At 40.5% G+C, this 15,384-nt stretch overlaps 2 protein-coding genes across 2 annotated transcripts in view; both read right to left on the minus strand.

Moving 5' to 3' along the window:
* LOC124253856 (ankyrin repeat domain-containing protein 50-like) overlaps positions 1 to 12,305 on the minus strand; it is a 32,267-nt gene extending 19,962 nt beyond the window's left edge. Inside the window, exon 1 of the mRNA XM_046687705.1 lies at positions 12,170 to 12,305. Within this exon, the coding sequence (XP_046543661.1) occupies positions 12,170 to 12,305 (136 nt within the window). The remainder of the gene's footprint in view (positions 1 to 12,169) is intronic.
* A 396-nt stretch (positions 12,306 to 12,701) lies between these two features.
* LOC124253857 (ankyrin repeat domain-containing protein 50-like) lies at positions 12,702 to 13,613 on the minus strand. The gene has a single exon (XM_046687706.1). The coding sequence runs from the start codon at positions 13,611 to 13,613 to the stop codon at positions 12,702 to 12,704; it is 912 nt and encodes a 303-aa protein (XP_046543662.1).
* Positions 13,614 to 15,384: the final 1,771 nt, after the last annotated feature.

The raw sequence follows: 15,384 nt of genomic DNA on the forward strand, positions 1-15,384 counted from the left end.
TTTTTGAAATTTAGGAACATAGTTTGACGAGGAAGAATGCTTTGCAAGTGTTTCACCCAGTTTATTTGCGATGTCAGATTTATCTGTTAACAATTCGTCCCCAGTTTTGAGATGATTAATGCTTGATTTGGTACCCTTACCTTTAATTCTCTGGATCATGTTCCATACCTTGGACATCGGCGTCTGTGAATTTAGTTTCGAAACGTAATTTTGCCAAGACTGGCGCTTATTTTGCTTAAATGTTCGACGTGCTCTAGCGTTTAAAATTTTAAATTTATCTAAATTATGCACCATTGGGTGGCGACGGAAATAGTGTTCAGCTTTTTTCCGTGCCTTTCTAGCCTGTTTGCAGTCATTATCAAACCATGCTTTACGTATATGTGGATTTGTAGAGGACCTAGGAATACACTCATCAGCTATTTTGCGTAGTTCATCAGAGAATAATTGCACAGAATCAAGAGCATCAATAAAACGAGCAGGATTTAGTTTGTCAATACAGAGTAATTCAAACAAAGGCCAGTTTGCTTTGTTGAAGTTCCATCTTGATGATGGAGCAACATCAGCAGGAGTTATTGTTTTAAGAATGGTTGGAAAATGGTCGCTGCCACACAGGTCGTTCTGGACTGACCATTCAAATTCATTCAACAGATCTGTGTGAGTGAGTGATAAATCAAGAGAAGAATATGTGCCTGTGCCAGGATGTAGGTATGTCTTCGAATTATCATTAAATATACACAGATCGTTGTTTGAAATAAAATCTTCTAGTACTGTCCCATGTCTGTTTGTATCAGAACTACCCCAAAGAGGATTATGACCGTTCAAGTCACCCATAATGATACACGGTTTGGGGAGCTGGTCATAAAGAGCCTGAAGATCAGTTTGGTGAAGAGTGGAAGATGGCGGCACATAAAGGGAGCATAATGTAAAGGCAATGTGTAAAGTCAACCTGACGGCAACAGCCTGAAGTGTTGTATTTAGGGGAACAGGGCTATGTATAACACCCTGTCGCACCAAAATTGAAGAGCCTCCAGTAGCTCGGAGTCCCGGGGGAGAAAAGAAGTTATATGAAGTATACTTCATATCAAATTGATCTGTGTTTTTTAGGTACGTCTCCTGTAAACAAAATGCTGATGGTGTGAAATCTTGTATTAGTAGTTGTAAATCATTAAAATTAGTTCTTAGTCCTTACAATTCCACTGCACTGTTATTTGAGCCAATCATGGAGGATCAATTGGAGAACGTGGATTGGAGTGAGGTCTACTCCCAGGGACCGGGAAAGAGGGATTGACCTCCATCTCCAAAGGTTCAAATTGATTTTGAACCTTTACAGGGGACGACTGAGAGGGAGGCACCTCCAAATGTTGGAGGGCCCTAGTCCTTCCTCTCGATTTTTTCTTTTCCTTTTTCTCATTTTTTGATGATTTATTTGGCTGTGATGAATTTATGGCACATTCTGGTTCGGACGCAGGATCTGCTGAAGGCAGTGATGTGACAGTCTCCGACTGGGATGCCGATGTCGAAACACTAGCGATGCACATTTGAGAGGTCTGAATTGCCTCATCTATTGTTAACTGTTCATTTACCCAGGATATTGATGTTTGACACGATGTTGATGTCATGGGAGGTCTGAAAGTAATGACATGGGAAGAAACTGCACTGGAATATGAAATGGTTGATTTGGTTGAAACAGTTACCTGCTTTTTAGCTTCAGCATTAGAAATATTGTTAGTATGCTTTATCCGTTTGATGTTAGTCTCGCGTTCGTAGAAGGGGCATGATTTTGATGAGGCCAAGTGTTCTCCGCTGCAGTTAGCACACTTGATGCTATTAGTGCACTCAGAGAGTTCATGTGCACCACCACAACGGGAACGTACAGTGGTGTTATGGCAGAACCTGGCCCCATGACCAAACTTTTGGCATTTGAAACATCGGAGCGGAGTTGGAACATACACCTCAACTCCGATGTTAAAGTACCCAGCTTTTATACTTTTTGGTAGTGCGGAAAGTGAGAACGTAAACAAGTACGTATTCAACTGGACAATTGTGCCATCATCCTTCTTTTTCGAAAAACGCTTTACTGCGGTTACGCCCTGGTTTTTTGATTCATTGACGATGTCATCCTCGTTCATATCAGAAAGGCAACGGGCCCTGTCTCTGACTATACCTCTGCAAGAATTCAACGTTCTGTGCACTGACACAACAACGGGTCTATTCACAAAGTGTTTGAGTTTCAACAAATTGACAGATTGTTGCTTACGGGTACATTCCACTAACAGTGAGCCATTTCGAAGCCGTGTAACGTCCTTCACTTCCCCACAGACACCATGAATGCCCTTGGAGATTGCAAAGGGGTTAAGTTGTAGCGGCGTATCGTCTACAGAGGATATGACAATAAACCTCGGCCACGATTCGACAGTGTCAGAAGATCCTTCATCCGACGATGTAGATTCTACATATCTACGTTTATGTTTAGATGAACCAGATGGAAGAGAAAAAGCCATAATGTAGGAAAAGTGTTCAACATCCCTGCTCCCCACCCACCATGGAGTGTCAACAAGGACGGTGGTACAGCGGAAACCAGCATGTTCCACCAGGGTTACAGGGATGTTATACTCCAGCAAATAAATACTTGAATAGCTGTCGAATCTAACAGAATAAATGTCAGACTGGTTGGCCCTTAACACCTTTCTGGAGAAACACAGAATTCAGAGGTCTTTATTGCCAGATTAGCCCATGAGCCACCGCCTTCTGGCATAGGACTCTAGGCAAGTTTCATTTGAACATTTTATTAATGACATTCATTTTAATCAATCAGAATAATGTTGAAATTGCACAATTTCAAAATGAATGTTTCCATGCGCAGGGCATGGCGTGACCAGCCGATTGGTTGAACCGGGCCCATTCAACCACCCGTCTAGGTGAAGTAAGGGGCGAAGTGGTGTGTTTGGCAAAGGAACACTGTTCCTGGACCCAGTGCCCTCAACCACCAGCCTCCCGTCCTCCACCGACACAGGGGCGCAACCCACGGCCAACAGGTTGGTGGACCAAATATGCCCCCGGGTCCACAACGGGGGGTTGAAGGGCGCTTAGCGTGACCCAGCACCCACCACGAGGAGGTGGCCCTTCATGGGTGCCTCGTTGTCTTCAGAGGATGAAGCTCAAACAACTATCACCAACACTGAAAATTGGCCTCGTTTTATTGTTATGTGTGCCCCTGATGGTGGTTCTATAAAGCTGATTTATATAAAACATTTCTCGTCACTATATGGCTGAAATATTGCCGATGTGACGTTAAATATTAACTCACTCACTCACTCACTATAAAGTTGCAAAGGGCATAGAAGGTTTAGCCGGAGAGGTGAAGGAAATCAAACGGTTACGATCTGGTTCCTTGCTAATTGAATGCAGGAAACAAGTCCAATCACAAATTCTGTTAAAAACCAAATCACTAGCTAATGTTCCTGTGGAGGTGTCCCCTCACAGGACATTGAACAACAGCAAAGGCATCGTCCGTGACATTGGACGTTGCCTTTCAGACATGGACGAAATTGATATCGTGACTGAGTTGCACTCTCAAGGAGTAACTCAAGTGAAACGATTTACGGCTAAAAGGAATAATGAAACCTTCAAAACGAACACCTATCTCTTCACGTTTTGTCTGCCAGTTCACCCACAATCATTGAAAGCTGGATATTGTAACCTTAGGGTGGATACTTATATCCCCAATCCATTAAGGTGTTATACCTGCCAGAAGTATGGCCATGGGTCCAAATCATGCCACAATCCAGCTGCATGCCAACGACGTGCTGGAACATGCGAGGACAGCTATGTTTGTGATAAAACTCCTGTTTGTGTCAACTGCTCTGGTTGCCATCCCTCATCTTCCAAAGAATGTCCTTCCTGGAAGCTGCAGTCAAAGATCTCGCGAATAAAGCATGAGCGAAACATATCATTCTCAGAAGCAAAACAGATTGTTCTTGCACAAGAACAATCAGGCCCGACATATGCTAAAACCGTTTCTGCTTCTATTCAGGCCTCGAAATCTACACATGTTTCATGTGCTTCAGTAGGTTGTCAAACCGATTATACATGGGCTAGGACTTCTGCTCCTACTTTGATATCTGCTGAAATTCAAGTGAGACCACCAAAGGTAACTTCCAGTGCTCAAACCACGCCTTCGCAAACCATTCAGTCAAAGGCATCTTCAGCGAAAAATACATCTGCTTCCCAGAAGCAACCATCAGACACAAATGTGAACTTAACTGTGAAAACTAAATCCAAAGCAAACAATGAGAACATACAGAATCATAGTAACAGAGCCTAGAAGGGGTCGAAAAACCAGGTCCAACTTTTTAACAAGTTCGGATCTCTCGAGGACATGGATGTGTCCGACCATAGTCATGGTAGGACACATAGCTGTCACCCTCAAGGAAGGTAAGGGGTAGATCTCCTGTTCATCCGCCGAAAAAGTAATGTCTTCACCTATAATCCAATGGAATAATTTAAACGATTTACAGCTATTAAATCAAGATTTTAAACCGTCAGCATTCTGTATCCAAGAAACGTATCTGAAACAAACAGATAACTTTGACTTTCGTCAGTTCAGTGCATATCACTGTTTTTCTCCTCCGGGTGATAGAGCTTCTGGTGGATCATCAATCCTGGTGAGGAGCAATGTCATCCATAGCAGTGTTCAACCTAAAACAAATCTTCAAGTCGTTGCAGTTCGACTTACATTACAGGTTGCTTTTACTTTATGCTCTTTATATATTCCACCTTCATCGGCTGTCCAACTAACTGATCTGCAAGCTCTGTATGATCAACTACCTAAACCCTGTTTAATCATGGGTGATTTAAATGGCCATAACCCGCTCTGGGGTGGCTCTAATACAAACACCAAAGGTAAATTACTGGAGGATTTTATTTCAAACAACGATTTATGCATTTATAATGACGGTTCAACTACGTATCTTCATCCTGGAACAGGAACATATTCAGCTCTTGATTTGTCTATTACTGACTCCAGCCTACTGAGTGAGTTTGAATGGTCAGTCCACGACGACCTCTGTGGAAGTGACCATTTCCCAACAATCCTAACACCCGTGAATCCATCTGATGTTCCTCCATCATCAAGATGGAACTTTAAGAAGGCTAACTGGCCTTTATATGAAACTATCTGTGCTGACAAACTTAGGCCTGAACTTTTTAATGATATTCCTGATGCCATAAAATAATATAGCTGACGAGTGAATTCCAAAGTCCTCTGCAATTTCTCATGTACGAAAACCATGGTTTACCAATGATTGCAAACAGGCTAGGAAGGCAGGGAAGAAAGCTGAGCACTATTTCCGTTGCCATCCTATGGTCCACAATTTGGACAAATATAAAATTTTAAACGCCAAAGCACGACATACTTTCAAGCAAAGTAAACGCCTATCTTGGCGAAACTATATATCAAAAATTAATTCGAGCACACCTATATCCAAGGTGTGGAATATGATCCAGAAAATCAAGGGTAAGGGCTCTAAGTCTAGCATTCACCATCTCAAAGATGAGGGCACCCATGAAGGGCCACCTCCTCGTGGTGGGTGCTGGGTCACGCTAAGCGCCCTTCAAACCCCCGTTGTGGACCCGGGGGCATATTTGGTCCACCAACCTGTTTGCCGTGGGTTGTGACCCTGTGGAGGACGGGATTCTGGTGGTTGAGGGCACTGGTTCCAGGAACAGTGGTCCTTTGCCCAACACACCACTTCGGCGCTTACTTCACCTAGACGGGTGGTTGAATGGGCCCGGTTCAACCAATCGGCTGGTCACGCCATGCCCTGAGCACACATTATGTAATGTTGCACAAAATTTTGAATATTGTAACTTCTATTTTTAAGTCTTGGCGAATTTTTAGAGCTTTAGAATTTCAACTACACAATTTCATATGTGTTTTTGCCTAGAGTCGTATGCCCAGAAGGCGGTGGCTCATGGGCCAATCAGGTGGAATATTTACTTTTGTATTATTCTGCTTGCGTATATCATCCGGGTATCCTTGGTGCTGCAGGCTGGAAACCCGCCTGTTTTTAGCATTGTCCTTGTGATACTCCGTGGAGGGTGGGGAGCTCGGATGATGAACCATTCAACAATAACTATGGCTTACGAAACCCCCATTACAAAAAAGAAACGTCCACTTGACACTGATCCTGATGTTAACGCCCAAAGACTGCCCACATCCATTGACTACTGGCCACGTTTTATTGTGATTGAGGTTCCTAGTATGGTGATCTACCTTCAGTTGTTGGCGATCTATAGCCCATTTTTACATTGTATTGTCTTCTTTAATTGGAATATTTTATCTTTGTTCGCTAGTTTTATATTCATATCTGTGATCTAGTATTTTTACTGTCCTTCGTCGGCAGGTTTTTATAATATACATATATTTCATTTCAATATCAAATGTTCTCGTCACGATATGGCAGAAATATTGCCGATGTGACGTTAAATATTAACTCACTCACTCACTCACTCATTGTGATTGAGACCGTTGACAAAACACCTTTAAAGCTGAACCCTTTTGCTGTATCAAAAGGCATACAAAGCATTGCAGGAGATGTTAAAAACATTAAACGTTTGCGGACAGGTGCACTTCTAGTTGAATGTAATAGAAAACCACAGGCTACCAACCTCCTGTCAACTGACTCATTTGTCGGCATTCCTGTATCAGTCTCTGCCCACCGAACGCTTAACACCAGCAAGGGCATAGTAAGAGACCGGGATAGACTTTTTACTGGCATGCTGGAAATAGATATTGTCTCCGAGATGAAAGAACAAGGTGTTATATATGTTAAACGCTTCACAACCCGGAAAAATAATGAAACCCATCTAACCAACACGTATCTGTTCTCTTTCTCCACTCCGACTGCTCCAAAGTCAATAAAGGCTGGTTACTGTCACATCAAAGTGAATACATACATACCAAATCCACTGAGGTGCTTCAAGTGCCAGAAGTATGGTCATGGTGTCAATACCTGCACATTGTCTGTTGTGTGTGCTCACTGTGGTGAGAAAACACACACAACAGAAGATTGTGACAAAAGTGCACCAATTGTTCAGGAGACCATCCCTCTTTCTCTAAAGAGTATCCGATTTGGAGACATCAGATGGAAATAAACAGAATCAAATTTACTCAGAATATTAGTTTTGCCGAAGCGAAACAAGTTGTACAAAGATGCGACCAACAAGAGACATATGCTTCAAAAACCAGAAAACCATCTGAGGCAACTCCTAACATACCTAAATCATCTTCCAGCTGCCAAACAAATTTGACTTGGGTAAAAACCGATTCTCTTCAGATTTTTTCAAGTGCAATATCGACTCAAACAGCGGAGCCACTTTCTGGCATGTCTCAAACTCAATCAGAGCAAGTTCCTGATCCTGACGCATCCTCTCAGTCAACCACAAAGTCTCAATCGCTATCTACTGTCCATCAAATTGCTAAAGGCAAGACTAAACCTAAGCCTGATTATTAAAAAAAACCAAAGTGGCAGAGCCCCAAAAGGGTCTGAAAATAAAATTAAACTTTACAACAAATATGGATCACTTGAGGACATGGACGTGTCCGAAAACGTCCAATATAGGGCACACAGCTTGTCGCCCTCCAAAACAGTGCGGGGTAGATCCCCAATACATCCGCCGAAAAGATAGTTTATTCCAATAATGTTGTACAGTGGAATTGCAGAGGACTAAGGCATAATTATAATGAATTACTGTTATTAGTCCAGGATTGTATGCCGTCAGCATTCTGTTTGCTGGAGACTTATTTAAAGCAGACAGATCCTTTTGACCTACGTTATTTCAATGCTTATCATTCTTTCTCACCTCCGGGTGACAGGGCCACTGGAGGTTCTTCACTCCTAGTCAAACAGAATGTTATCCATAGCCCTATTACACTTACTTCTAATCTTCAAGCAGTTGCAGTGCGACTCACTTTACACGTTGCATTTACATTATGCTCTTTGTATATCTCACCATCTTCAGTCATTCAGAAGACTGATCTTCAAACTCTATATAACCAACTGCCAAAACCCTGTATTATTATGGGGGACTTAAATGGTCACAACCCACTTTGGGGTGGTACAACTACTAATGCTAAAGGTAAACTGTTAGAAGAGTTCTGTTCAGATAATGATTTATGCATATACAATGATGGTTCCAACACATATTTACATCCAGGCACTGGAACTTATTCGGCGCTTGATTTATCAATCACGGATTCAAACCTACTGAATGACTTTGAATGATCAGTTCACGATGACCTCTGTGGAAGTGACCATTTTCCTACCATTCTATCACCTGTGAACCCATCTGATATTACCCCATCTTCAAGATGGAACTTTAAAAAGGCTAACTGGCCTTTGTATGAAGCTCTGTGTTCTAGCAGACTTAAACCTGAACTTTTTATAGAAAGTCCTGCTCCTATAAAGGATTTCTCTGATGAACTAATCAACATTGCTGATGAGTGTATCCCCAAATCCTCTGCAATTTCACACATACGAAAACCATGGTTCAACAATGAGTGCAAACAGGCTAGGAAGGCACGGAAGAAAGCTGAGAATTATTTCCGTCGCCATCTTATGGTCCATAATTTGAATAAATTTAAAATTTTAAATGCTGAGGCACGGCGTACCTTCAAGTAAAGTAAACGTCAATCCTGGCGAAATTATGTGTCAAAAATAAATTCGCGAACTCCGATCTCAAAGGTATGGAATATGATCCAGAAAATAAAAGGTAAGGGTTCTAAATCTAGCATTAAGCATCTTAAAGACGGAGACGAATTATTAACTAGTAAATCTGATATTGCAAATAAACTTGGAGAAACTTTGGCCAAACACTCTTCCTCATCGAACTATCTACCTCAATTCCAAAATTATAAAAAAACAACAGGAGAAGAAAACTATTAATTTCATTTCAGATAATGGGGAAGATTACAATGAACTGTTTTCTATTCATGAGCTTCATACTGCTCTTGATCAAGCTCATGATACGGCTACAGGTGCTGATAACATACATTATCAGCTCCTGAAACACTTACGGGATTCATGCTTAGAATGGCGCGATGCTATTATTGTCCCCATCCCTAAACCTGGACGTGATCATACTGATCCTTCGAATTATCGACCAATCTCATTAACTAGCTGCGTTTGCAAGACCATGGAACGCATGATAAATAATCGACTTGTGTGGTACCTGGAAACTAATAACCTCATAACAGACATTCAATGTGGTTTCCGTAAAAACAGAAGTACTATCGATCATTTAGTGCGTTTAGAATCTTTTGTTAAAAATGCCATTATTAAAAAACAACATGCAGTGTCGATCTTTTTCGATTTAGAAAAAGCATACGACACCACATGGAAACATGGTATTTTAAGAGATTTACACGATTTTGGATTGAGAGGCCGTTTGCCTCTTTTTATATCACAGTTTTTAACGGACAGACAATTTCAAGTTCGCGTGGGTTCTACCCTGTCTGATTGTTACAATCAGGATCAGGGTGTCCCTCAAGGCAGTATTTTGTCTGTCACTTTATTTAGTATCAAGATAAACAGTTTATCCAAGGTTTTAAACGATTCAATCGATGGATCACTTTTTGTGGATGATTTTAATATTTCTTGTCGTGGTAAAAATATGCATACTATTGAACGGCAATTGCAGTTGTGTTTAAATAAAATAAATAAATGGTATCTTGAAAACGGCTTTAAATTTTCCAAGTCCAAAACTAATTGTCTACACTTTTGAAGACAATATAAGCCGCATACAGACCCAGAACTATCTTTAAATGGCACCCCCATCAAAGTTGTAAAGGAGACCAAATTCTTGGGCCTAATTTTCGATTCCCATTTAACATTCCTGCCACATATTAAATCCCTTAAAGCTAAATGCCTGAAGGCACTCGATTTGTTAAAGGTTGTCTCCAGTTCAAAGTGGGGAGGGGATCAAACTACGCTCCTTCACTTATACCGATCATTGGTACGATCTAAACTCGATTATGGTTCGATCGTATATGGTGGAGCCTGCAAAAGCAACCTTAAACTACTTGATTCTGTTCACCACCAAGGTCTAAGACTCTGTCTTGGATCATTTAGAACCTCTCCAGTTGATAGTCTCTATGTTGAGGCAGATGAGCCTTCTCTTTCCCAACGCCGTATTAAATTATCTTTACAATATATTACCAAACTATATTCAAACGAATCTAATCCTGCATTTACCTGTGTCTTCAATCCTCTTTATGAGGTCTTGTATAACAACAAGCCTTCTCTTGTTCCGCCTCTTGGGCACAAAATTAAACCATTCCTTTCTGCTGCTGGCATTGAGCTGGAGAATATATCTCCTTCTCGTCTTCTTTCTTCTCCTCCTTGGCAATTGGTTAGGCCAGAAGTTGACTTAACATTAACCACATTTAAAAAATCAGAAACTAATGATTTACAGTATAAACAAGAATTTAGTCAATTAATATAATACCTATAAATCCTTATATACAGATGGATCCAAGGATGGAGGAGCGGTTGCTTGTGCCACTGTCATTGGGTCCAAAACAATATCTTCCAGACTACCCAATGACAGTTCAATTTTCACAGCAGAAGCAAACGCCATCTTAACAGCTCTTAAATATATTAATAAACACCGTAAATATATACAATATATCATCTTTTCAGATTCTCTTTCGTGTCTTCAGGCTATTAAAAATCTTTCTTGTAAACATCCACTTTTATTAGAAATTATTGAATTGTACAATGAACTTGCTACTGGCCAATGCGACATCGTCTTTTGTTGGTTACCCAGCCACGTTGGCATTTCTGGGAACACAATGGCTCAACAAATCTGTGACACCACTTCTGATCACATACTCTGATTACAAAGCTGCTATAAGATCTTATATCCGTGATCTGATGCAAAAGAAGTGGGACACCCAAGTAGGTATCAATAAATTACATGCAATAAAACCCTATATCGGTTACACTTACTTGGGCTGTCAGTCCAGATTTGAAGAGCTCATTATGCGACGATGTCGTATTGGCCACACTAGATATACGCATGAGTACCTATTAAAAGGTGAGGATCCTCCGTTTTATATACCTTGTGATGAACGAATCACGGTCAAGCATGTCTTGCTTGACTGTGTTGAGTACTCCATCACAAGGGATATCTATTTCAAATCCCGAACTATGAAGGATCTTTTTACTAATATAAGTCCTCATTTAATTATTGCTTTTTTAAAAGAATTAAATTTGTTAACAGCTTTCTAAATAGCTAAATATTTTATGATTGGAAGTTTGAATTAGTAACATAGATTGTTAGTGGCTGTATCCTCGAGGGGGGTTAAAGTACTGTAAAATTATTGTCCTCCCGAGAGGGTACGTAAGTCCCAAAACATTCAAAGTAAATTTCAACTTTCCGTTTTTTAATCGTAGAATATTTGTAATTTTAATGTATGGCTAGATATGTCTTAATTGCTAATTGCTAATGGCTGAGGGGATGATATAAATCCAGCTAGGGCCCATGCAGGAAGCAAATGTACTGTAAGCCCCCATGGTCCCTAGTATGGTGATCTACCTTCAGTTGTTAGCGATCTATAGCCCATTTTTAGATTGTGTTGTCCCCTATAGTTAAAATGTTTTAGATTCAATTACTAGTTTTACATATATATATCTGTGATACTCTAGTTGCTTTACTGTCCTTTGATGACAGCTGTTTATAATATACACATATTCCATTTTAATGTCAAATATGTTCTCGTCACGATATGACTGAAATATTGCCGATGTTGCGTTAAATATTAATGCACTCACTCACTCTATGGAGAAAAGACAATACACTAGCAACAGGCAGCACTTTAATGTCTGTTTGATATGTGTGCCACGTTTTGAAAGGTATTGAACCGTTTTGGAGTTGTTCTTGACAATAATATAAGATGATCAATGTCTATGAAATACATCAATGTATTACCGATTATCATAAAAGAAGATTGTCACACTCTACTACTAGTTACCGCCAAATATCATGGTGCTTGACATCAATCAACCCACAAGCTACACTTATTTCACTGGACAACCCTGCGAAACAAGAAGATTGTGGACGGTAATCTTTTTTTGGGTATGCTTTGCTATCATGGCTGCCGTTTTACCATACTTGTCCCTGGCGTTAATGTCGACCGGATTGTGTGACAGGATGTCCTTCACCATCTCCACACATCCACCTGAAGAGGCCAGATGAAGGATGCTGTGTCCATCATCATCCACGTGTGACACATTAGCTCCCATACTTACGAGGAAGTCAAACACGTCTTTGTGTCCGTATGAAGCAGGCACCATCAAAGGGGTCAGTCCGTCTTTATTTCTACTGTAAATATTAGCACTACCTTGTTGAACTAGATACTTAAACAGCCACGCGTTAAACCTACGCAGGCAAAGTGCAGGGCGTTGTAGCCCCAATCATCCACACGTGACATGCTCCCATGCTCACGAGGAACTCAAAAACGTCTTTGTGTCCTTTTAATACAACAATTGTTTTGTTGAAAGATATTGAACGGTTTTGGAGTTGTTCTTGGCAATAATATAGGATCATCAATATCTGTTACCGACACGTCATAAATGAAGATTGCCACATTCTACTAATGGGTACCGCCAACATATCAAGGTGCGTGACATCAACACTACTTATTTCACTGGACAACCCCGCGAAACAAGAAGATTATACACGTTAAGCTTTCTTTTGCGCTTTGCTATCATGGCTGCCGTTTTCCCATACTTGTCTCTGGCGTTAACGTCGACCAGGCTGTGTGACAGGATGTACTTCACTATCTTCATACGTCCATATGAAGAGACCAGATGAAGGATGTTGTGCCCATTGTCACCCACGTATGACGCATTAGCTCCCATACTTGCGAGGAAGTCAAAAACGTCTCTGTTTCCACTTGATGCAGCCATCATCAAAGGGGTCAGTCCGTCTTTATTTCTACTGTTAACATCAACACTGGCTTGTGAAACTATATACTTCAGCACAGCCATATGTCCGCATAAGGAGGCATAGTGCAGGGCGTTGTTGCCTTTGACATCAACTTGTGAAACATTACTTCCCGTACACACGAGAAACTCCAGAACGTCGCTGTATCCACTCCATGCAGCATGTAAAAGAGGGGGTATTTCCTTACCTTTAACAACACCGTATTGAGGAAGCACACGCTCCACCATGTCCACATGTCCGCCCTTGCATGCCCAGTGCAGGACGTTCTTACAGTCATAATCCACATCTGACATATTAGCACCTTTACTCATAAGAAAGTCAAATATTTCGCAATGCCCCCCATGGGCTGCCACCATTAGGGGTGTCCTTCCGTGCTTCTCGTCTCTGCTGTTGATGTCGACCAAACCCTTGGACAAGATGAGCCTCACTCGGCTGAGGTTCCCCTTCCTGCAGGCCTCGAGAAGTCGGCTGTTGACAAATGTTTCCAGCATGTCAATTTTATGTTGTGGAGATTCCTCAGTGTAGTTCTGCTTTTCGTCTATGGATGTGTATATGATAATGATAATATGAATGCAATTTGTTGGCACGTTCATAGCAGTAAACATCTTACGTAATATATACTGTTTTACCGCCAGTGTATAATGAGCCAGAAATAGTAATATGTATGCAATAGTCGTTTCTGAAAGGAGTCAAGAAGAAATGCTAAGCAAATAAGGGCAAAAAGGCCTTGTGGCACATCATCACACCCCACTGTACTTCGGGCATCGATGTTTATCAAATGAAATATAGCCAAAGTTCCAAACTAAATTCTACCGTTACTTCTCATGAATATCCCCACTAATGTTTCAGGGTCGTGCTTCCAGACTAAAGAAAGCCACTTTGGTGATTACTGAAAACTGCGCAGTCTGCTTTTCTGTTTATATTTGAAACAATTAGATGGCTGAAAACATCAAACATACTGTGACAGTGCACAATTTATCATTATATTCTTTACATTTGTGTATCTTCGGTATGTATATATTTTGTATATATCTGCCACAATTTTCATTTTCATTCTGAAGAGTTGCTGGTGTTGAAGTGTTACTTTGATTGTCCTTGATGTCGTGGCTGAAGGTGATGTGGTGTACTTTGCAAAGATAATTGACATGAACCGGATTCTCCAGAAATTTGTTACCAGGTTTGTTGTGGGATAAGAATTTAAAATAAAATGTAGAATACTTTAAGTGAGTGAGTGAGTTAATATTTAACGTCACATCGGCAATATTTCAACCATATCGTGACGAGAACATATTGTCATTGAAATGTAATATGTGTTTATTATAAAAACATGTCTTAAAAGGAGAGTAAAACAACTAGAATATCACAGTTACAACTAAAACTAGTGTGGAAAGTTAAAACTAAGAGCACTATTTGGACAATACAATATAAAAAGTGGCTAGAGATCGCCAACAACTGAAAGTAGTTCACAATACTAGGGACCATGGGGACTTACAGTACTTTTGCTAACTGCATGGACCCCAGCTGGATTTATATCATCCCCTCAACCGCTGGCGATTGAAGTCAAATTCAGCCAAAATTAAAATGACAAAAATGCTACATTTAAAACAACTTGTAAATTTTAATTTCCTTTGAATGTTTCGGGACTTACGTACCCTCTCAGGAGGACAATAGATTTACAGTACTTTAACCCCCTAACAATCACAGTTACTAATCTAAACTACCAATAATAAAATATGTATCTATTTACAAATCATGTTACAAATCTAATTCCTTTAAAAATGGAATAATTAAATGAGAACTTATATCAGTAGAAAGATCCTTAACAGTTCGTGATTTGAAATAGATATCCCTTGTGATGGAATATTCAACACAGTCAAGAAGGACATGCTTGACCTTGATTCTTTCATCACAAGGGATACAAAACGGAGGATCCTCACCTTTCAATGGGTACTCATGAGTATATCTTGTGTGGCCAATACGACATCGTCGTATGATGACCTATTCAAATCTGGACTGACAACCCAAGTAGGTGTAACCGATATAGGGTTTTATTGCATGTAATTTATTTATACCTACCTGGGTGTCCCACTTCTTTTGCATCAGATCACGAATGTAAGTTCTAATGCTAGCTTTGTAATCAGAGTATGGAATAAGAAGTGGTGTCACAGATTTGTTGAGTGCTGCCTTGGCAGCAAGATCGGCCATTGTATTCCCAGAAATGCCAACGTGGCTGGGTAACCAACAGAAGACGATGACACATTGGCCAGTTGCAAGATCATTATACAATTCAATTATTTCAATGAAAAGTGGATGTTTACAAGAGAGATTTTTTATAGCCTGAGGGCAAGAAAAAGAATCTGAAAATATAATATATTG

Source organism: Haliotis rubra, unplaced genomic scaffold (genome assembly GCF_003918875.1).
Source record: "Haliotis rubra isolate DU_JTF1 unplaced genomic scaffold, ASM391887v1 Scf556, whole genome shotgun sequence".
NCBI lineage: Eukaryota > Metazoa > Mollusca > Gastropoda > Lepetellida > Haliotidae > Haliotis > Haliotis rubra.

What these genes read in the sequence shown, in the direction of transcription:
- LOC124253857 (XM_046687706.1), bottom strand. Translation starts at nt 13,613, where the DNA reads ATGTTTACTGCTATGAACGTGCCAACAAATTGCATTCATATTATCATT.